At 41.5% G+C, this 23,970-nt stretch overlaps 1 protein-coding gene across 1 annotated transcript in view; it reads left to right on the forward strand.

The window, feature by feature from the left end:
* The window catches only part of notch2 (notch receptor 2), a 47,677-nt gene that overhangs the window by 12,596 nt on the left and 11,111 nt on the right, over positions 1-23,970 (forward strand). The window contains exons 3-20 of the mRNA XM_032527080.1: positions 13,763-14,037; positions 14,457-14,520; positions 14,633-14,766; positions 15,234-15,356; positions 16,853-17,086; positions 17,274-17,429; positions 17,534-17,719; positions 18,693-18,806; positions 18,947-19,060; positions 19,261-19,494; positions 20,925-21,035; positions 21,211-21,403; positions 21,802-21,947; positions 22,065-22,178; positions 22,327-22,446; positions 22,618-22,770; positions 23,113-23,341; positions 23,585-23,786. Of these exons, the coding sequence (XP_032382971.1) occupies positions 13,763-14,037; positions 14,457-14,520; positions 14,633-14,766; positions 15,234-15,356; positions 16,853-17,086; positions 17,274-17,429; positions 17,534-17,719; positions 18,693-18,806; positions 18,947-19,060; positions 19,261-19,494; positions 20,925-21,035; positions 21,211-21,403; positions 21,802-21,947; positions 22,065-22,178; positions 22,327-22,446; positions 22,618-22,770; positions 23,113-23,341; positions 23,585-23,786 (2,902 nt within the window). The remainder of the gene's footprint in view (positions 1-13,762; positions 14,038-14,456; positions 14,521-14,632; positions 14,767-15,233; positions 15,357-16,852; positions 17,087-17,273; positions 17,430-17,533; positions 17,720-18,692; positions 18,807-18,946; positions 19,061-19,260; positions 19,495-20,924; positions 21,036-21,210; positions 21,404-21,801; positions 21,948-22,064; positions 22,179-22,326; positions 22,447-22,617; positions 22,771-23,112; positions 23,342-23,584; positions 23,787-23,970) is intronic.

Below are 23,970 nucleotides of genomic sequence, written 5' to 3' on the forward strand. Positions count from 1 at the left end.
ATGTGATGTGAATCGCACTGTGTGTCTGTTCCCAGCGCTTTTGGAATTTCAACTCTTTGCTACTTCTGGAAAAAGCAACATTCCTTAATCAGTGTTTGACATTCCCTCCTGTGTAATTGAAGGTCAGATAGACATTGTACTGCAGGTGCAGAGCTCATTCTCTGTTTCTAGTATTTGTAGTGTGTACAGTAGAGCCCGACCTAAAATAATTTGACAATAATTTGTTTTATTGTCATAAGAGAACAGAGCAACATCAAAATATATTAAAGTTCTTATATAAAAAATGAATAAAAGTACAAACTTATGATATGACCCTGAAGGCCTTTGAACAAAACAAAAAAATAATGTTGAGTGTTGCCAACAGGGACATTGTATAGCGGATCATCAGAATCTTTTAGTTGTCACTATGAATGATTATGATGAACGAATATATATGTATATATATATATATATATATATATATATGTGTATATATATATGTATATATGTGTGTGTATATATGTATATATAGGTATATATATATATACTATAAATGCTGATACCGATAGATTGGGTAATGCCTAAAATCGGTTGGGCTCGAGTGTATAGTCTGTCTGTCTGTGTGTCTGTCTGTGTCAATTAGTCTCTTAATGATGACAGGAGAAACAAGCAAAATTCTTTTATTCAGAGTCAACTGTCTGTTCACTATAGACACAGGATCCTAAAGTCAGACAACCTGTCAAGTAAGGTCAGGATGGGTGTGATGTGATATGATCAGCTGCATTTTGAACTAGTTTGGCAATTGCTGCGGGTTTATGCAGACGTGATGAAACATAGGCTAGGATGATCTTTAAATGCACAGCTCACGATCGGCATCTTTTTAATTTTGGGAAATGTTCTTAGGTGGAGGGAACATGATTTGGATTGTCTTGGTTTTGGGCCTTTTAAACCGGTCTGGATCACAGATCATATTCAGAGCTGTTTTCTCAATATGGGGAGACAGGGATACAGGACCAGCACTGCTTTATGCCAATACTTGCTGGCACATGTCTCTGAAACAACATTCAAATTATTTGCAGCTGTTTAATGTTTAACCACATCCTCTAAGGATTTCTTTATTATGTTTTTATTACCTTTGCTGCTATTTAATTACAATTGCAAATAATAATATGACAAATAAATGTTTTTTTTGTACAAGGGGAACAAGTACTTTTTAATTTTTGAGAAGTCTGATGATATATATCGGCTGTATTTACTCACGCTCTTGCTCAGCCAAGCTGTCTCCATTCCTGAAGTCAGTATGTATTCCACGAATGAAATGATGATATCGATGTTGATAAAAGAAAAACAGCAGAGAGGCTTCTTGCCCAGAAGACACAGAGAGGAGGCTCTAAGTTAAGAAGGGGTCAGCTGACAGAGCGCAGGCCTGCTGTTAGAGCGATTAACTAGTCAGTCAATTCTTTTTGCTGTGCACAAGCAGACATTAAAACACACACACACACACACACACACACACACACACACACACACACACACTTGCTTCTGTCTGGTCCCGTCTGCACTGTGCTGCTGGTCAAAAGGCTCATTGTGTAAAAATCAAATTATGTACTTGTTAGTCTCCTCAGTATATTAAAGGCAGCCGGTTGTAAGTAAACAGTCACTTTGGCCTTTTGACTCGGACCAGCCTAATTATGTCCCATGGATTACGCCTGGGGTCACAAAGGGTCACAATTACCTGTATAATTAAACAGGCAGTTAATAGTATACCACTGATGGACAGTTCCGTCTGTTTTTCGATACATTTTAAGACATACCTAGTGTAAAGTTTTTATTGTTTTTACTGTTTTTATTGCTGAGCATGCGAAGCAAGATCAAATCATCACGTTTATAATTTTACTCAGTTTATGTTACAACAGGGGAAAAAAAAACTGTACTACCATACATATGCTATTTGACATAAGCTGTTGTTTGATATTGTAATGAAACCTCTGCACAGTGGAGACAAGGCCCTGTTTTGATTTTCAACAGTGTGAGCTTCTGTGCATTTTGCCTCCAGTGTCACTTCTATAGAGTTCTCATACATTCTGGAAACTCCAAAAAACATTAAACTACTACTCTACTTTCTGTTTTACGTCATTGAATTCCTCAAAAAAACTCTTTCCATTTTGAACAGAAAAGGAGAAGGGAAAGGAGAAAGGGAAACTTTTAATAGGCGTGTGCTTGCATGCATCTCAGTCACATAGACTAAGGCAATGACATTTGCAGAAGAAATATATAATTTGAAAATGGGTTGGAAATGTGTGTTTGCGTAAAAAAAAGCTCACATGTCTGATTTTGAACAAGAAGAATGTTGTTAGAGAGTTCTAGTGCATGGGAGAGGTTGACTAGCAGACCAGCAGGGCAGGGTGCAGGGAAGCCGTCTAACTGGTGACACGGCAAGCCATCAGAAATGGGTGTGAGAAACAGGTGTGTGTTGTGAGTGTGTCTCTGTTTGGATTTGAGCATGTCACAAGCAAATATTTGTAACTTACAAATTTGCTAAAGGGATACCTAAATAGTTTCTGATTCAGTATTGGCTAAGAGCACAGCAACTGTGGTCTTGTTTGTGGGCCACAGAGGATTCCTGACACTAACATGGAGTCTGACTCACTGACTTAATACCCGAGCTGTCCAATCAAGAGTGAGGCTACACACCGGTAAAGTTGTCCAAACCCTGTTTTCTTCCAGAACGAGATCTCTTTGTCTGTTGTTGGGCCGTGGTGCAAGCTGATTAACTCACCCGCCCTTTTCGATGACTTTTTTTTTCTCACTCTCTTATTCTCTTGCAGTCACTGTCATGCCTTCATGTTAAAAAAAAAAAAAACGCTTTTCATGAGAGTGAGAGGAGTTACTGTGTTGTGTAGACCTGCTGCCTGTTTGATCTGACAGGTCGAATTTGCCTTTGGGGCAGACAGAGGAAGAGAAAGGGCCAACAGAAAAGAGCATGTCTTTTTTCAGGTAACTTGAGGAGGAATACCTCCGAGCACAACTCCTTACTAATGATGAGAGAGCAGCAAAGGGGGGGAAGGGAGACGAGGGAGAAGCGGAGCAGAGAGAGGAGTGTAATTTCCCTCTTGCTACGCCTCCTTCATCAAACTGTCACTCATCCATCCATGCCTCTGTCCCTCTCTGTGCTTCAGAGATTTAGATGCCTCTGGACACAACTCACCAGGCCTCCTAATCCTTCTCCCACAACCCCATTATTGTCCAGATAATTACCCCTTTGCCTTTATCATAGCCATATCTGCTCCCTCTCTCATACATAGCTGTGTGTTTGTAGAGCTTAGTTGAGGATTTTTTGCTCTGACTGTTGTTGTACCTCACAGTGAGCACTGGTGTGATTTTCACGTCCACATCTCCTCTCTGCTTTATTGATAAAAAGGGGGTACCAGGGCACCCAGATAGCTCAGTTGGTAGAGCGAGCGACCATATGTGGCGGTTTACTCCACGACGCAGTGGGCCGGGGTTTGACTCCGACCTGCGGCCCTTTGCTAAATGTCGTTCCCCCCTCTCCCTCCCCTTTCATGTGAAAATGAAATAAAGGCCAAAAATGCCCCGAAAAAAGAAGGTGGTACCAGAGTACCACAGACACAGAAGAAATATGCGCACACACACACACAGATTTGAAGTGGGTTAGGCTTTAGGGTTGGGTTTGTAAAAAAAATTGTTCCGATTCAAATTGATCTGATATTGATTCAAAAAACCCTCAAATCAATCTTTTAAGAGGCTCCGTTTAAAAAAAAAAATGAAACTATGATCCAAGGAATCCATGTTATGCTAAATAACTGTACAGCAGGCCTGTAAAGTTAGGCTACTTTTTTTCATATATCGTCCCTGCATTACACCTTCTGCACTAAAGGAAGCACTTTTTCTGTCTCTATTTAACTGCTTTAGGATCAATTCTTAACGACAACATCAATATTTTTAATAATGCACCAGGTTAGAGGGTTCTTTGTACAATTTACAGCATTAGTTCTCTGAGAATCTCTTTCGTATTCAAGCAAAATTGGTATATTAACTGAAATATTGCTGATCAAATCAAAAATGAATTGAACCAAATCCGAAAATCCAAAAATCAACTTAAATCGGGACCTTGTGAATGGGAATCAATCAGGAAACCATCCCTATTAGGCATATTAGCCAAACTAAAGTCTACTAAAGGGTTGGTCATCATCCGATGGGTGATGTCGTTGTTTATGGGTGATGCCCAACAGCCGTTGGGATTTCACAACCGACATTGTGATGCTTCCCAGTTCTCTGTTTCGGTTTGGATGACTAGCGCAGACCACGTCTGCAGTCCGGGTGCTGAGCACTGAGTCGAGCAGCACAGCAGAGAGGAGGGACAGATAATTACGTCGACAAACAATGTCATCGTCCATTGTGATGTTTCTCTGTGGACATCATCATATGGTAGTTTGGTAAACCTCACCCATCCCTAACCCACGGCAGGGATTTCCCTCTCTTCCTCTCCAAAGACTCATGTCCTTCCCTCTCAGCGCAGCTAACAGCAATGTAGATGTGGTTTGGACTGGTACCACCATGATAAGAGTTTCTTCTTGTATATGTTTGTGTATGTGCGCTGTCTGCGTGTATCTCAGGGGCACCATGAGGTTCACACACTGGCACAGAAAGTCACGTCAGGTTCAGTGTAGTTCTGTTTGTCTCATAAGTGTGTGTTTTAAGGGCCCAAATGATGAGGCATGTAGAGTGTTCATTAGTGTCAAGCATGGCTGCCACTAAAGTTTATTTTTGTTTTATCAATTAATCAGTGAAATAATTAATCAATTGTTTAATTTGTAAAAATATGGTGATCACAATTTCTCAGACGGCCGAGGTGACGCTTGCTTGTTGTGTTCGACCAACAGCCCAAAAGATATTCAATGTAATTTTTTAGAAGTATTACAAATGTCTTGTATTTTTTGCTTGATACATAACTTATAATCAAATACTAAAAGAGTTAATTTCCTGTCAAAGGAATGAATTGACTGTACTTTTCAGCACTAGTGCTAACGTGGCCTGCTGTCAAAGCTCACTGGGATTTGGCCCTCTCTTTGGGGATCACTACGATAAAAGACACGGTCAAGAACAAACCAAAGGGTATAACAAACAAACGGATGGAAGCAGATGCACATCAGGCTGCTTGGAGATCTCTCAGAAAGAGGAAGCCTTACAAAGCAGTGGGGAATGTAGCAACCAGACCTTAAACCCACATACAGTAAGGTGACAAGTGGCTCTCTGTCACACATTGACTATGGCACTGTGTGGTGTGTTATGTCATTCTGTTATGTATGTATTCCCTATACATGCACTGTGATGGAAAGGCTCTGACCAGGATGAGTTTTAGTGCATCGTCACTTAAAAGAGTCAATCAGTAAAGTAAAGCGACTATTATTACTTAATTCAGTTACATTTGACTGAACTTTTAGTTGTTATTAAGTCATCAACAGACAAACATTAACCAAATACATAAAAAGAAACACAAACACGCCTTGTTCTTGAATTTGCTGCTTCGTGGTGTGCCAGTGGGAAGTTCTAAGCAGACTTTTGAATAGACATAATAAATGCCAAAGACAAACAAAAAAATTTGCTGGAAGAAAATCTCTTTGGGTGGGCTGCAGCAATACATTTTGCAGACACGAGCAATTCAGTTATTAGCCAAAATGACCTTAAGTAAAGAGTGGACACTACATTTTTTTGTTTTTTTTGTTATAGATTTCATTAAAAAACTGAATTTTATAGGCCGACAGTTCTATTGTTGGAGATTCCACATTAAACAGCTGCAGAAACAGGATAATGACAGAGCAACATGGAGAGGCAGGCAGAAGGAGCGCTCAGAGAGAAAATGGGTCATGTGCTGTGTACCACAGGCACTCAGATTAGTCTTTTTAAACATGTTTCTAAACACAGTCTATTTTACCACATGTCCCTCGTTTGGACTCCACCCTGCTCTGCACTTCTTTATTCTGTCTACACAGATGCTTTCCAGTCTGACTGCCTGGCTTTCTTTTCTTGCTGTATGTCTTGCTGTTGTCTTATTACTTTTGTGGCTTTTACTTTACTCTCTTCACTTTGTCCACCTTCCTCTTTTATCTATGCAACGTTGACATCATTCTCACACCTCCCTCTGTCTGCTTTCTCTGTGATGCTATTTTTGCGGCCTCTGCTGTTCTGTAAGAAAAGAAAAAAACTATGCTAAGAAGTGAGGGCGTGTACACCTCCAACCCAAAACTTCCTAGTTTCCATCCCCCCAAAAAAGAACCCATAATTAAACCTTAGTTTTCATCTATGTTGGAGTGCATTTTAATTTTCCTGGCTTCTCCTCTATGGCACTGGCTGATGTATGGGCCTAAATGCTACGCTGCTGCCAGTCTCCCATTGCCAGACCTATCCACACACTACATTTACACTGGCAGTACAAGAGAAGGATCTGTCAGAACTCATTCTGTGAAAGGACAGATACCCTCTCTAGGATGTCTGAATTATAGGTGCTCTTCCTAATGTAGTGCTGGATAAGGCTGTGGTGTTATTGAGAAACAAATGTCAGTATTAAGCACATTATATTCCTTCAGATCGGCCAGACTGTAATTCCAGACAGACATTCTCTCTTGCTTTTTGCTTTAGTTCAATTCTTGTCTGTAATAATACTTATTGCATCAGTACCTCTGTAATTTCGCTGAAGCTCCCTTCTTTTTAGTGTACAGTAGTAGCAGCAGCAGCAGCAGTTGACTCGACTGCCTGTAGGAAATGGTGTCAAAGCATTCAGTGTAGACTTTCCTGTGTCAAGGTAGAACAGATAAGGTCACATGCTGGTGAAACTCCCGATTGAGATATATCTTACTACACTCAAAGCAGTCTTGGGAGCTCCCTGATCAGGCTCCACTGTTCACCTTTGAGGTAAAGAAAGTGCTTTCCTGTTTGTTTGTGTCATGTCTGGGTGTTTTTATGACACATTCATCTCCATCATCCAAGTTATATAGTGACTAAGGAAAGTTTTTGATTTAAATGTAATGAATAACAGTTTGTTGCTTTGAACATCCATGTATATGTGATTCTGATTGTGCATTTGCCATACAGTGATTTATATATATACTGTATATATATATATAACAAAAGAAGGATCTAAAATGGTTCAGCTTGATGCCACTAGTGGATTTGAAAGTAATTTAATGGTACTGGGAAAAACATCTTTGGAATCTTGTTCTTGTTTTTAGTACTTTAGTGTTTTAAGTCTACTTGGCACTTTTGTTTAAATATTGTATATAGTACATATTGTGTATACTATAGTAATCTGTTTGTCTGTCTGTAGCTGATGTTGTGTAATGTCCTTAAAGGCTCTGACACACCAACCTGACGGCCAAACACCGGACTGACTGCCTCTCTGAGTTGGTAAAAAAAACACACCGAAGCGACGCCGACTTGAGCGCGAGACGTAATACGTTTCTATAACAGCAGGCGGCTCTAATCCGTATTGTTGCCCCAAAAGCAGCTTATTGGACGAACGCGTCACGTGAGTCTGGCTTCTCTGGAATTTCAAAACCGTCCATAATGGCTGCTCATTCAAAATTTGATCTCGTATTTAGATTAGATTAGAGAGTACTTCAATTCCCACAATGGGGAAATTTACTTATTACAGCAGCAGTTTTTCCACAATAAAAAAAACAAACAACAGGCAAACAACAGACAAAGTGCAAAAAGTACTGAATGAATGTAAAGTGGCATTATCTAAAAAGTATTTTGCAGAAATAGTTCACCCAAACGTGTTTCTGAAAACATTTTAAGCGGGAAATAGGCCACGCAGTTGCTGAATCTGTCTTCATTTCAGATCAACAAAGGTCAGTTTAAAAGATCTTGGTCAGATTTTGAGAGGCGTTTGTCACCCTCTTCCCGCTCGTCATTTTCAGGTTAGCACTCCACCAATCAGATTGGACATTGAGTCCGACTGCCCGCCTTCCGATTCAGCATTTCAAATTGGCCCAAAATTAAAGCCGATGGCTCCTCCGACTGGCGACTGCACGGAACATATTGAAAGGACACCAGACTGTCCGGCGGCCGATAATCGGGTTGGTGTGTCAGCGCCTTAACAAGTCTCTCTTGAGCATGAGACCCTGTTTCTTAATGAGATTACCTGTATAAATAAAGGTAAAATAACATGTAAATGACCTACCAGACATCTTGCAGCTACAATTTCTATTGCTAGCCGAGGATTTCTGAGTTCCCGATTAACCTCCCCCACCAAACTAACAGCACAGTTTCACGTGTTCTGAACTTGTCTTGGGGTGTCCATGCATGCTCACAAAGGACTACAGTACAGTGAATAGGCCACCTATGCTCTAGCCAAACCAGGGACTGATCCAGGGATTGAAATGTGAGCTAGGTTATGCTCTCTCACACTCTTTCGCTGTGATGGCCGCAGGGGGAGAGCATGATGAAGTTATTAAGCGTATCGAAGACTAGAATAGTGGCTGGAGGAGGAGTTGGTGGTGGGGCTGTAGTTGAGCAGAGGAAGGTGGAGAGGTAGGAGAAAATAATTGGCACACAGGAAGAAGGGGGATTTGGTATGGGAGGAGAAGGAAATATTATGGGAGCTTGGGACATAGAAATTAAGAAATGAAGGAGGTGGGAGACATTACATGAGTGAGTGAGAATCAACCCACTCCTTTCTGCTCATTGAAGCCCCCACGGCCAGCCAGGACAGGCAGAGGTCACCATGAGGTAGAGGAGGGGGAGGAGGGGGAGGAGGGGAGGAGGAGGAGGAGGACGACGACGAAGTAGAGAAGGGGTGCAGAGGGAAAGGGAGAGAAAAAGGGAGGGGTGTGCGTGAGATGGGGGGCGCTAATGTGAACCAGCTGTAGAAACCTGACACCTCGAGAGTGGGTTAGAAATGAGAGGTGGAGGAGTGAGAAAGAGAGGGGAAGGGCTGCAGGAAATTGCACAGAGTAAGAGAAGGATGGGGAAAAGAGGAGGGAAAAAAGTCCTCATGAAGCAAAACAAAGAATCCCATAGATGACTTTGGCTGCTGAAACCTCTTTCTGCCGAGTTGTTCATGAAAGAAGAGCTGACTGTATGTGGGTGTCTATGTGCATTAGTCTGTGTGCAAATTCTTGCCCGTGTCCTGTAGTGTGTATGAACATTTGGAAGAAGAATCCCACAGCTCTGCTGCATTCAGTGACGGACTAATGTGCCAGTGTGTTGGGTTATCTCTTCCTCGGTGAGACACCACTCCCTGACAATGCTGTGAACCATGCTTAGCCTTGTCTGTTTGCCCCAGAATCTAGCACTACTGCCAAAGGCTAATAATGAGCTCTCTATCTGGCAGTGAAACCTGAAGGACAGGGTGGTATCGTGTCCTGACGCCATGGCATTTGGCTCTGTCAACACTGGTTAGATAGCAGCGGTTGAATTTAATCGAGGTTACTATGCATCTTTACTGTCAGCACTTTGGAATTTTCACAGAAATCTAAAAGTTGTAAATAGTTCTTGAAGGGTGTTATATCTTGTGCACATTGAGCAACTTCAAAACCAGGCTAACTTAATAGTTACATTTCATGCAAAAAAAAAAAAAATCATTCATTCTAAGCTCAAAAGACTTATAATGTAATCGAGCCAAACATTAAAACAAAACACACGTTTTAAATTTCCTCGCTCACTCTGAAGTGGCTATACTTAACTTAGGAAATGCCTCTCATATTCCCCATATTTCAACAGTAAAAAATGTGTGAAATGTTCCCAGTGAAATGTAAACCTGGTGTTAACCTGGACACGGTGTTTTTTTGTGTGACAGTCTGCTAATGTGATGTATGTCACAGGGCAGAGGGCCATGTCATTACTCCTTGAGAGGGGGCGGAGAGGTCGTCCAGGAGAAGAAAGCAGTCCTAATTCCCACGACGGCCTTCTTGTTGTGATATCATGAGCAAGCTGTGTTTGTGTTCAGAATGGGGAGGGACATCTTTCTGTTTGTGTATTTATCTGTGTGTCTTTTGGGGTGTGTGTAGGGTTGCACTGCAGACATGCTGATACAGGGACGGAGACAGGAAAGCCGGTGGGTGTCTAATCTGACAGAGTTGAGGTGAAGAAACATGAAGTCTGTCTTTTCTTTGAAGATCCCATGTCACTATTAATCTACCAACTTGTTTATCTGTTTACCAGCACCATGAGTATATGCAATAGCAGATAAATAGCTGATGTTTAGTGAATATGTGTGGTAGATAAACTATGTATTTAAAAGATGAGGCCCGTTATAAAACAAACCAACAATGCGTTTTATCTGTCTCTCAGTACTTTCTAATGTCTTGCCGGCCAAAGAGTAGTAACGTTTGAAATGAAAGTTTACATTTTAAAAGTTGCCAAATGGTTTCAATGACAAGACAAAAGTGATCTGTGTGTTTTGTCGTTGTGAAGTGAGCTATCATCGCAGTACGTCCAGTCTGACATACCACTTCATGGCCAAGAACACAGCTGATGCCAATTCTCCGCCCCCTCGTCAAAGTATTTTTTTCACCCTTTTATGGACAGTGTTACACTGTGTGACAGATTATTTGCTCCAAGGGAGAATGTTACGTGTGAAATTGAACACTACAGTCGGCTATATGCCTATGTTTGCAATAAATAAACATTTGCACAAAGCAAGCCAATCCACTTTACCATGTTGATAAGAGCATTAAAAGGAGAAAAAAATAAGGGAACAAAAAGAAATCAAGATACATTTAGAAGAGATACAAAATGTGTGATTAATTAACTATGACATTAATGTGATTAATCCCGGTTAAATATTTTAATCGTTTGACAGCACTACATATTATATCGGGGCTATTTGTGGAAAAAAAGCTCTGTCTCTCTTTTAACTACGACAAACAGGATTGATCAAAGCCAAATTTGTGATTTATTTTTGTCTTTAAAACATTTTTAGTCAAGGGATGTAGTTTTTTTAAATATATTTTTTTATAAGATAATCTTTTGGCCATTTTCAGCCTTTACTTAATAGGATCCTTGGACTAAAAAACACGTAGAAGACCCCTGTACGAGAGAGCCTTTCTGGTAGCGGGTCAGAGTATGAGGACTATGAATGAACTACATTGGCCATCATATTGAAGAATCATGTCACTCAATTCTATTCATCCTTGGGCAATAACATGGGTCTATGGAATAAGATATGTCAGTCTTTGGCTGCCCAGGCTGCTACTTATAATAATGATAATAATAAATTGGATTTATTTGGCGCTTTTCACAAACTCAAAGCTGCTTTACAGGCCAAGTAGATAATAAAAACAATGCACAACAAAACCAAACAAAACAAGTTTCAGGCACAGATGAGAAGGGAGGGGGGTGTGGGGCTACTGATAGGCAGAGGTGAAGAAATCGGTCTTGAGGGGGGACTGGAAGATGGTGAGGGACTCAGGGGTGCGGATCTCTTGGGGAAGGGAGTTCCAGAGCTTGGGAGCTGCCCTTGGGGATGGAGAGGAGACCGGCTGAGGTGGATCTGAGGGTTGGTAGGGGGAGAGGTGGTCAGTGAGGGATGAGGGGGGCAGATGGTGGAGGGCTTTGTAGGTGAGGACCAGGATTTTGTAGGGGATCCGGTGGGAAATGGGTAGCCAGTGAAGTTGTTTTAGGATAATACTTCTTGGTAGGATCAACTACTTTGTTCACTATAAGAAAAATATAGAATATTTTATATATATACCTAAACTTGAATATTATTAAGAGATAATAATAATATAATACATTTTATTTATAATGCCCTTTACATTTCAAAAGGAAATCTCAAAGGGCTAAGAGGTTTCTAGACTAAGCAAAACATCAGAAATTATGAATGTATTGCTCAATATTGTCATGTTTTTTTGGTTAGTTTGTGCCCACGTCATTGCATTTGATAAACTGTATTACTGTGACCTCAATATGTTAGTTAGAGTGGGACTTTGTTGTCAGATGTTGTCAGTAATACATGAGGAGACATTGGGTGACACACACCATACCGAGCGGAAGTCTCACAGATATGATTGATCTGTCTGGCAGGCATGATTCACGCCTGTCAAGCTGCTTTGGGGTGGAGTAGCCAAAAATAAATAAAAGCTAGTAAGCGTGAGACTGAATTTCAAAGCATTACCATCTCCAATGTTTCGTCTCTGTTTTATGTGGCTCAGAACACCTATTTCTGATTCTTCACTTTATGTTTTTTTTTTTCATTTGGAATGGTTATGAAAGAAGGTATTCATTTCTCTGTGCATGTTAGTTACTGTGCGGTGTATCCTATTATGTTACCTGAGCCCCTCTAGGGAGCCAGGTTTAGAGGCTTGTGTAAGAGGCAGCAAGTCACTAAGTCGCCCACAGTCCCCAGACAGCGTGTCTGCCATGTGCCACACGCACAATGCAGCAGACGGCTGATCAAAATTAGCCTACACAGGAAATTTCCTGAATAATAACGTTTTCACTCAGTAACAAAATAACCCCCTTGACCAAATGCAGTCACACAAAGAGAAGTGGTGAGTGAAAGTGGGAGGGACTGAGAAAAACAGAGGAATAGAAAGTGACTAAGGCATCATTGTCTTTGATGAGATCTCCTAGTGGACACATTGTATAATATTGCAATTTCTTCCCCACTGCTCGACATGTGGCTGAATCACTTTACTGAAATAGAAGAAAAAAGAGAAATCAAAAGGAAGGGGTGCTGAATATGCAGAGAAGCAAAACCACATATGATTATAGATCAAATGGGGTCAGAACATGATAGATAAGTGTTGCTTTTCTTTTAAGCCATACACTGTACCGTTTGTTGTGAGCAACTTGCCGTTGGAAGAAAAACTTTCATACGTTTACCATGTACACATTTCTGTACATTATGGCAGTATCTGTTACTTTGCCCAAATAATTGCTGGTGCTTTTCTGATGTTGATTTTAGTTTCTGCCAGGCTTCAGTCAACAACTTCCAGATAACTCCACCTCACATCCTTCTACTTTTCGACTTCTCCTTTTTGATCATTGACCCCAGTTTAACCCTTTCAACAAGATCAGCTTCCCCCTTTTCTCTTGCAGAGTTTATGGGGCAACAGCTCAGGGTTCACGGTACTTTTCTCAGTAATCTTAGGGTTAGTGGTTAACAGCATGTCAAAACGTCCTTCAGCAAGATACAATACTTTTAAGTTCTTCTTTTAAGCAGCTCGCGGTCATAATAATGTGTGTACTTTTACTGTAAATAGCTTCATATCTCTCTTAAAGGCATTACATAAATGCAGTCCTTTAACCATTAATAGTAACTGAACTAGTTTCTCTTCATGCACAACCACACATCTCTCATATTTTAACGTCTCCTATGTAGGGATGTGGTTCCCTACATAGTACAGTTGTTTAGATCCCTGTACAACAGGGACAAGACTGTGCCTCAGACACTAGTGTTTACCTGTGCTGTTTCTTTGATGTGTGTGTACTACAGGACTCTTGTGCAGATGTTACGCTACGCTATCAATGCTGTTGTCTGATGTGGTGCATTATAGTGCATGTGACTGAAACTCACTCTTTTGTTTTGTTTGTTTGCCTCTCTGTCTCACACACACACACACACACACACACACACACACACACACACACACACACCCACACACACACAAGCACACATGTGTCAATTGGTCTTTCAACTGTATTGTCTGTATTGAGGAGGGATTAGGTTTAAATCCTTGTACGTGTGCCTTGGCATGCTCCATCATTGATTTCTGTCTATGTGTGTGCGTGTGTATTTGTGTTTGTGTTTGTCTAGGTGTGCACCAGGCTTTCTGGGTGAGTACTGCCACCATAGGGACCCTTGTCAACCTGGTTTCTGCCTGAATGGAGGGAACTGCTCTGTGTCCATGTTAGCTGGTGTACCTGTACCAGGCAGCGCTGCCTGCACCTGCCCTCTTGGCTACACTGGACAGCACTGCCAAACTCCCCAGAACTCCACATGTTACCCCAAAAACCCCTGTGCCAACAAAGGTGTCTGCACCCTGCTGTCCCTTGAAAAATACAAATGCGAGTGTGCCAGAGGATGGACAGGTGAGATGCGGTTAAATCACCTCTCAGGAGTTTGTCACGGGGCAGTGACATCTTACTTTTTCAGAGAGAGCTAAACTGTGTGCGCTAGGCGTGTGCAAATCTTATTGGTACTGAAAGTATCATTGAATAAAATAAGATGAGGTTATTATAATGTGATAAGAAGTGTTTTAGATCCCCAAAAAAACTACTCCTTTTTGTAGTTTTCCTCGGGTAGTTTTTAAGCCAAATTCCCAAGGTGGACCGTTTAAAATGGACATAAATATTAAACATAATCCCAGCTTTTTCCCTCCCTTTCCCAGGACTGCAGTGGAACAAAAGACAGCGCATCTAGTCCTTTTTCCAACTGGAACGTGCGCCCAAAGGGTGGTAGCTACACTTTCCCGCCCCCCTCACAGGGGGCCTCGCTCCTTAATGAACAATAAAATTGCGCCACCCCCTCATTGCCAAAGAAGGATTATGCGACAACACCCCTGGCTCCTACAAGTGAGAATCTAGTGTATAATAACCAACTGTGAAATATGTCACTATCTGGAAGATTTCCTTGAATTCCAAAATAAGACTGACATTAATGAAATGTATTCTGTCATTGCTACAGGTGTACCTGTGCCCCAGGATTTACTGGCAGACACTGTGAAAGCTCATACATCCCTTGCTCACCTTCACCATGCCTAAATGGAGGCACCTGTCACCAGAACTCTGAGACTAGCTACTCGTGCCACTGCCTTCCAGGTAGGAGGATTCAAATTCTGAAATCCCTAGATTTTTGTTCCTCTTTTTAAAGCTGAAAATGAACTAGAAACTCAGACCATGTTTAAAAAGTAAACCAGCCACCACACGTCAACAGACATATGGACAGTTTTGTCACCTAGTCAGAGAGAGAGAGATAGAGATAGGGAAAGGAAGAAGGCACTAAAGAGAAATGGAAATTTGAAGAAGAAAATTGAATGAAGGAAAAGTGACACTGTAACTGGTATTTCTATATAAACCAATGAGTTTGTTAAATTGTGTTGTTTGTAGTGCAAACAGTCTGAGCCTGTTGGCTGTATTGTATTAGACACACTGTACTGTCAGTCTGCTACAGACTTGCTACTGCAAATAGACACAACAAACAGCTGCTGTTTATACAGTTACACTTGAGAATGTCATACTGTAGTTTATGTATTTAAGTGCATGTCTTCCCCAATCATTTGTGCCAGGTTTCAACGGGACTAACTGTGAGAACAATATTGATGACTGCCCCGGTCACCAGTGTGCCAATGGAGGAACGTGTATGGACGGGGTCAACACCTACAACTGCCAGTGTCCTCCAGAGTGGACTGGTAAGGGATTGTTTGTGTTCCTTTGACAAATATTATACTCACTGTTTGTCCACTGTGGTTTGCTGTGATGTCATAGGGTTACCACACCAGGGCCTCAAATCCATGCAAGCTATCAGGGGTTTCCCTCATGTATCTAAAGAGGATCTGTGTTACATGTTGAAATAAAGTTGTGTACTCTTAGCGGGCATTCAGTTTGAAAACAGCCCTGTGTTAAAACAACACCAGGGGATGTGTTGTTTAAATGTAAATGTGCTGTATTTATATTGCGCTTTCCAGTCTTAACAACTGCTCAAAGCGCTTTTACATCTACAGGAAACATTCACCATTCACACACATTCATACACTGTGGCCGGGGCTGCCGTACAAGGTGCCACGTGCTCATCAGATAAACATTCATACACAGTCACACTCCGATGCGCAGCACCGGGGGCAACTCGGGGTTCAGTGTCTTGCTTCGACACTGACTGCAGGGGCGGGGATCGAACCACCAAGTGGTAGAAGACCAGTAATTAGTATTAGTGCAATTAGTAACAGTACAAATAGGTCATTCTTGTTTCAAAGTAATATACCAGGAATGTGCGATTGCACTTCTTGGATTGGCTACCGCTGCGCTTGTTCTACAACTTTTTTTGTTTGTTTGTTTGTACATTCCCTATGCATTCGTATCGCCACTGGGTCACTGGACCAGCATTTTTTCCCATCAGAGCTTAGGTCGGTCTAAACACTGCTTTTTATATGGACGTATTATACTATAACTTAAGTCTTAAGTATTTTGTATGCCTGCCGTGTTTAAAAAAAAAAGAAAAAAAAAGAAGCTGTGTTGAATATGTTTTGCAGACTATTTTAAAATTTTTCACATTTTTAAAATTAAATCCACAACAGATAGTTTGTGTCTTTACCTTTTAATTTTCTTGACATTCTAGCCGTATTGTTTATGAAATGGTTTTTCTGCTCCTAATTCTTCTGTTTGCCAATTTAAGCAGTGAGGTGGAATACATATTTTTGCTGTGATCAAATAACTTTCCTTTCATGCTATTTCAATGTTATACTTCCCACCATTCTTCTGTACTCTTTCTTTATCCTATGGAGGCCCACACTTCACACAAGGCGTGTCTCTGCTAACACACTTATGTGGCATACGCAAGCTTTCCCTTTACAAAGCAAACATGCATGCATCAGCTTCCTTGGGTCTGTCTGAGTTTATGTTGCACTAATCCGACCTGGGGAAGCAAAGCCAACTTGAGCGGAGTACTTAAAAATGGCCGTCGTGGATTAATAGTATTCTCACACACTGTATTTTCTATCGTTTTTCTGCAAAAAATCACTCTAAATAAGATTGTAAGCATCTAAAAGAAAAGGGGTCGTTATTTTTAATTTCTTAACCGGAACACCCATGAGGTTACAACTTGAGTTATGTTGCAACATGCTACATTGAGCATTAACTTCATTTGTTTACATTTCCTCCTCTTCATGTCCACTTCCCTGCCTCTCCACAGGTCAGCACTGTACAGAAGATGTGGACGAGTGTCGCCTGCAGCCAAACACTTGCCAGAATGGAGGTACCTGCAGCAACCTGTTTGGCGGCTATGTCTGTGTGTGCGTCAACGGCTGGAGTGGACCCGACTGCTCTGAAAACATTGATGACTGTGCTACAGCTGCGTGCAGCGCAGGCTCCACATGCATCGACCGTGTTGCGTCTTTCGTCTGTCTCTGCCCTTACGGAAAGACAGGTAGGCCAGGAGTGAGACTTCTTTTTTTCCTAAAATGCATTACACCAATAACAGCAAATCCAGATTAATGTCACAAAAGACAAAACAGAAAAGCTGTGAGTCTGCTGTGAGAAAGGAAGAAAGAAAAAGAATAACAACAGCTAAATGCATAAAATAATAACTCTGTATTGGTGTTTTACGCTTTCAGGCTTGCTCTGCCATAGAGATGATGCCTGTATCAGTAACCCCTGTAGAGAGGGTTCTCTGTGTGACACCAACCCCATCAGTGGGATGTTCAACTGTAACTGTCAACTTGGATACGTAGGCAGCACCTGCAACATCGACAGAGACGAATGCAGCATCGGTGAGAAAGAGAGAAAGTTCTAACCAAGAATGCACAACATGTTTCTCTGCCTGGCTTCTGATCTTTTCTGCTTTCAAACGCAGCTCTCTCCTCTTCGCCATCAGGTACCAACCCGTGCGAGCATGGTGGTCAATGTGTGAACACTGATGGCTCCTTCACATGTAACTGTGTTCGGGGTTATGCTGGGCCGCGCTGTGAACAAGATGTCAACGAGTGTGCTTCGAACCCCTGTCAGAACGATGGCACATGTCTGGATCGCATTGGGGACTACACCTGCATCTGCATGCCCGGTACATCTCTTGAGATAATATAAATAACTGTACATTCCAACAAATTTGATCAGACATTCTCATCCAAAAAATAAAATGCAACAGTTTGAAAAAGTGCAGCATTGCCGGTCTTGAATTTCAAGATAGTGATATTGTGGATAATAATTTATTTATAACTAGAAAGCACTAATAGACTACCCTGGAAATGCAGAGTTCTCGCGAGAGCACAATTTGAATTTGCTCAGCGAGTTATTCTGGCATCGAGTAATGCTGCTCATTAACTATACCCTTGTAGCCGAGCTGCACCAAACACATCAGTGTATCTGATGTAGGCAGGTCAGAGGCGAGCTAAACAGATGACGACAGTTTAATCTACCAGTTAGCTCCGCTGGTAGCTAAACAAATGGGCCTCTGGATACGTCACCTCGTGTGTTGTTGTGATTGGTCGCAGTGTTATCTAATTGCGTGCAGTGAGATTTTAAAATGCACGCTTGGTGCCGCCACTCGAGATGGGCAATTTTCATTACTCAATGCCAGACCCTTAATCTTTCGGATTTGGGTCTGGATTTCCATGCTACTAATTGAGAACAAACCTAAAAAATAAGAAATAAAACATTTTAGCATCTAAATCTAAAGATCTAATGTGATATATGTGCCGCAATTTATAATATGTAAAATGTTTTTTTTTATTATCCTGCATCCAGATTTACACAAAAATGGTCTTTAGTACCTTGGCCCATTGCCTACCTTTTCATGTCTCATTCAATTGTGTTCCTATTTTTTTGATATCCTGCTAACAAATAGACAAGAAGGACCAAAAACATTACTTGTTGGAGTTGATACCAGGCTGTTGAGGCGGCTGGCACCACTAGGTTAAAATGAAACTGCTTAGAAACTACAATTATTTGGGATTCAGAACTTAAAGTCTCTTGGGTTCTGTAACTTTGAGAAAAGAAGTAATCTCATAAAAACTTGTTTCTCGTCATGCATGCAGGATTTGAGGGCACTCATTGTGAGATAGAGGTGAATGAGTGCCTTAGCTCACCCTGTCTGAACCAGGGGAAATGTCTGGACCAGGTCAGCCGCTTTGTCTGCGAATGCCCAGCAGGTTGGTACACATGTTGATGTATTTTTCAGATTTCTATCCATTCAAATCAAAAATGAATTAGATTATGAAGCCCTTTCTGTTTTTAAAACTGTGATTTAATGGACAAGTGTGTTACTATGTTCACGTTGTTCTGTTTTCAGGCTTCAGCGGTGACATGTGCCAAATAGACATAGATGAGTGTTCCAGCACGCCCTGTTTTAATGGGGCCAAGTGTATCGACCGACCAAACGGATATGATTGTGAATGTGCTGAAGGTAAAAGGGAATAACCTTATATTAAGTCAAAGTAAAAGCATATTTGTTGTTTCTGCTCTGCTATTGGTCTATAAAAATGATAGACTACATCACAGTAAACCCCATATTTTTTTTACATCTGGAAAATCTTTTGAAATAGTTACTTAATCCATGATGCAATAGATTGTGTTATTTTTCTAAGAGGAAATGTCTTCCCGCAGGCTTCACTGACCTACTTTGTGAGGAGAACATCAATGACTGCGTACCAGAGCCTTGCCACCATGGTGTGTGTAAAGATGGCATCGCCACCTTCTCCTGTGAGTGCTATCCTGGATACACAGGGTCCATCTGTAATATCCAGGTCCAGGAGTGCCACAGCAACCCTTGTCAGAACCGAGGACGCTGCATTGACCTGGTCAATGCCTACCAGTGTAACTGCCCACCGGGAACCAAAGGTGGGTACTTTGTGTGCTACAAAAATCATTACAAGTTCATTCTAATTCATTTTTGAAAGAAAAGGTGTCATTCTACATGTCATATGTAAATGATGCCGTTGTACAACTGTGATGAGATGTCTGTGGGCAGCATTATTCATAGATAAAAAAATGTCACTACATGAAAATACAGAGGGTGGTAGTTAGTCACTCTGAAATATCCACCAGACCGGTCTGAGTGCTGATGTCATTAAGGTAGAGATGGATGTAATCATCAACATGCTTAATGTGCTTTCTCATCAGTTTCTCGTCTTGCCTGACAACACAGCTCTGCTCTTTGTGACATCTGGTGGCTAAAGTAACCATACAGACTAGGGCATGTATGTAACAAAATGCGATATGAAAACGAACACTGTAAGAAGGCAGAAATGCGACACACCCCTTCCAACTCCCAGAGTTATCCTTCCCGTCCAGATCACAAGATCACATCGCAAGTTGCATTTTAAGCTCCTTTTTTCTGCTTGTGGAGAGCTGCTGTATGTGACACATGAAACTATACATGAGTTAAATCAGGCGTCCAAGAGTAGACCAGGCAGACACACAACTGACAACCTGCATGTGATGGCGCTGAAGACAGGCTTGGATCTACACACCGTAGGCCGCTGTGGATTTGTTCCGGTTCCGCAAGCGGTTTGATGCACAAAACATCAACGCCAATACAAGCCTACAACTGTCCGCGGACACGAAGTGTGGGAAGTGTGTTAGAGCCTCCCAGACAGTGAACTGAGACTTTACTAGCTAGTTAATTAGCCTGAGTTAAACAACCCCATCCCCCACCTTTAGAGCTTCCTGTATCGCTTTTGATTTATAAAGTGTAGAGCATTTTATGTGTAGCAGTCACAAGCCTGGGTCGCATGGTGCACCCGTCAGGTTGCTCTGTGGATTAATAGGCTCAGTTGTACCACCCTGAGGCCTGGGTCTCACTTTCTGGTTTCATGCTCTCACTTCCCCTCATCTGATGTGCCTTTTTCTCTCTCTTTGTCTAGCTTTCACTTTGTATCTGTCTCCCTCGTTCTATTTCTCATTCTATTCCTCTCTCTTTCTCCTCCCATTTCACAATTGTTCCACTAATGTGTTTCTTGTTAGTTTTCTAACTTTACGTCATAGTTGAGTCGTAGCGGGCCTCTGCTTTATTAATAGTTAATGTCAACATTTCTCACTTCTTGCTGAACTACATTTTTATGGAGTCTTACTCCCTCTGGTGGTAAATCTTCACCTCTTTCTTATTCAACCCCTTGTTCACTTCACAACCAAAAGTGACGTTGAAAGGGTGTTTTGTGTGTGCTACTTTTTAAATCTAAACAAACATACAGTCAGATAAAATGATTGAGCATATAACCTTGCTCTTGTCACCCTATGTTAATTAACCCTATTCTTTTTTTTCTACTCAGGGGTAAACTGTGAGATCAATGAAGACGACTGTGCCAACAACCCCTGTGAGTACGGAGACTGCCACGATGGCATTAACGAGTACAAATGTGTGTGCTTCCCAGGATATACAGGTATGTTTTGCTAGATACCCCAATAAAGTCATGTTGATAACAGTACAACATGTTTCAGAAATGGGGCAGGAAAAATAACCATATAGATCTAGCACAGCAAGTTAATAGTTGGTTGCTATTATTAAAAACAACTGGATAATCAAGAACTAATTCCCTCTGAATTCCTCTCTAATAGGAGTTACATGTGATGTGGAAATCAACGAGTGTAACTCAAACCCATGTATGAGTGGGGGAACCTGCGTGGACAAGGTCAACGGGTTCCACTGCCTGTGCCCACCAAGCACCCACGGCCCTCTGTGCCTCTCCGGGACCGACCACTGTGCTCCTCAGCCTTGTGTGCACGGAGAATGTATTGAACAGCAACACGGGTACATTAACCTTAATCTGCTACTCTAAAATGTTTTGTTCTGAGGTTCATCTGTCCTTCTCTAATCCACTTTGAATATGAGCTAACACACACCAGTTATATAGTGTAATTTAAAAGATCCATTAGGCAAAGAAACAGGCAAATCATTTTTTACACTTTTTTTAATTGTAATGGTACTTTCCTTTACTCTATTTAGATGTGGAGGCTCCCTACAGGTTTATTCCCACCTGCTTTGCTTTCCTTCAGCACAACTATGTGTTTAAAATTATTTAAGAATCCCAGAACTGGCCATTCTTGAACTGATACTGGAGATAGCCCAAAGACAAGCAGCCGCTATTATTACTTTTTAGCCCCAAATTTTTAATTTTAAACTTGTGCTTGCCTTTGTTCTGTGCAAAGGTATCGTTGTGAGTGTGAAGCTGGCTGGGTGGGACAACGGTGTGAACAGGAAAGGGATGAGTGCAAGTCCAGTCCGTGCCAAAATGGTGGCACATGTTTGGATCGACATAATGGCTACACTTGTCAATGCCAACTTGGATTCAAAGGTAATAATTATTATTATTGTATTTCAGCATTACATCTTTTTAAACTTAGCAAGCATTAGAGGAAATGGCACTGAATTTTAAAATGAAACATTTGAATCACCCCGCCTCTCTTATTAGGTGTGAACTGTGAGAAGAACATAGATGAATGTGCATCCGGGCCCTGTTTGAACCAAGGCATTTGCATAGATGGAGTCAACAATTATGCCTGCCAATGTAGTCCGCCATTCATAGGTTAGTGATTGCACATGTTGTGCATATCAACATCCACTTATTAAGATGCAATATCAGTCTTTGTAACAGCCAATTAAATATGTTTTTGGCAAAGATTTTCATGAACCTGTTTTTACCATTATGAAAAATATGTGCTATGCCCAAATAGGTAAACACTGTGAGGTGGAACAGGTTCCCTGCGCCTCTCATCCATGTGAGAGGGGAGGAGTGTGTCTTCCATCTGCAGACTACACCTCCTACACCTGTCGATGTCCTGCTGGTTGGCAAGGTATGTGTGTATCCATCAGACGTTGAGTTCATATGTGCCTGTCTGAGTGAGTTTGTATGGAAGTGAGAGAGTGCGACTGATGGCCTGATAGCAAAGTCATATTGAATATTATGTGTTACTACTAGATTGATGCTGTAATAATCATCTTTTCGTTTGTTCACAATTGTGTAGGAATACGTTGCAGGGAGGATGTGAATGAATGCAAAAAGAACCCTTGCAAAAATGGTGGTCGTTGCATTAACACCCCGGGCAGCTACACATGTAAATGTCAACCTGGATACAGCGGACACAACTGTCAGACAGACGTTGACGACTGCTCACCCAGTGAGTTTCACTTTCATCTAATTCAATCAGCCTATTCATGGCTGTCTGCATCCCAATGGAAGCCGCACCTCTGCATCTAGGACAGCCATGTATTATGACGCCTATCATTGACATATCAGACATTGGAGATATTCCAAGCCTTAGTGGAAAGCAGCATAAAAAAAATCCCTTGAGATAATGAGTTATATATGGGTGTACGCATGATAAAGAAACAATCAAATATAAGGGAAGGTGCTTCCTTTTCACCCAGACTGCTGGTGAATTATTAATGTATACCTCTTTCAGTGAAAGCTGTTTTGCCATTAAAAGCCTCTTTTAACCTCTCTGTCTTCCCCTCTCTAGACCCATGCCTGAATGGAGGCTCTTGTGTGGACGATGTTGGGAGTTTCTCCTGTGACTGCCGCCCGGGTTTTGAAGGCGACCGCTGTGAGACTGAGGTAGACGAGTGTGCCAGCCAGCCCTGCAGGAACAGTGCCATCTGCCGGGACTATGTCAACAGTTTTGTGTGCGAGTGCCAACAAGGCTTTGATGGAATATTGTGTGAACACAACATCCTTGAATGCACTGATAGGTGAGCCATTCATTCAAAGCATGAATCCATAAAACCTACATTTTATTTCCACGCTTAATTGTTCTGTTCTTTGGCAATGAATTTCTTCATGGATGATTTCTACTGCGTCTCCTGCAGTGACCTGAAGGAAACAATGATAACCATGTTGAAAATTAATTATATTTTGTTTGCCTTGCCTCTTCATTTGTACGTCTCAGCACTCTAAATAGTCATTAGTCAGTACTTTCTTTACTATCCCTCCAGCTCCTGTCTGAATAATGGGACTTGCATTGATGGCATCAACGCTTTTTCTTGCCGTTGCCGTCCTGGTTTTTACGGGGAATTCTGTGAGTTTGAGCAAAATGAGTGTGACTCTCAGCCCTGTAAAAATGGAGGCACCTGCACTGATGGTCTGGGCAACTACCGCTGCACCTGCCCCTTGGGATACAATGGACAGAACTGCCAGGTAAAGTGTCTGTGTGTTACTGCAAGTGTACAGAGAGGGTCTGCAGGTAACTGGAGTGAGCTTGGTCATATGTGTTATTATCTATTTAATATTTGCCAACATTTAACTAAAGTAAGGGTTTAAGCATATAGGATGTTGTATGCTGCACAGATAGTAAAGTTCTTTCAGGCAAATATGTAATTTT

This window comes from Etheostoma spectabile, chromosome 9 (genome assembly GCF_008692095.1).
Source record: "Etheostoma spectabile isolate EspeVRDwgs_2016 chromosome 9, UIUC_Espe_1.0, whole genome shotgun sequence".
In the NCBI taxonomy this organism is placed as follows: domain Eukaryota; kingdom Metazoa; phylum Chordata; class Actinopteri; order Perciformes; family Percidae; genus Etheostoma; species Etheostoma spectabile.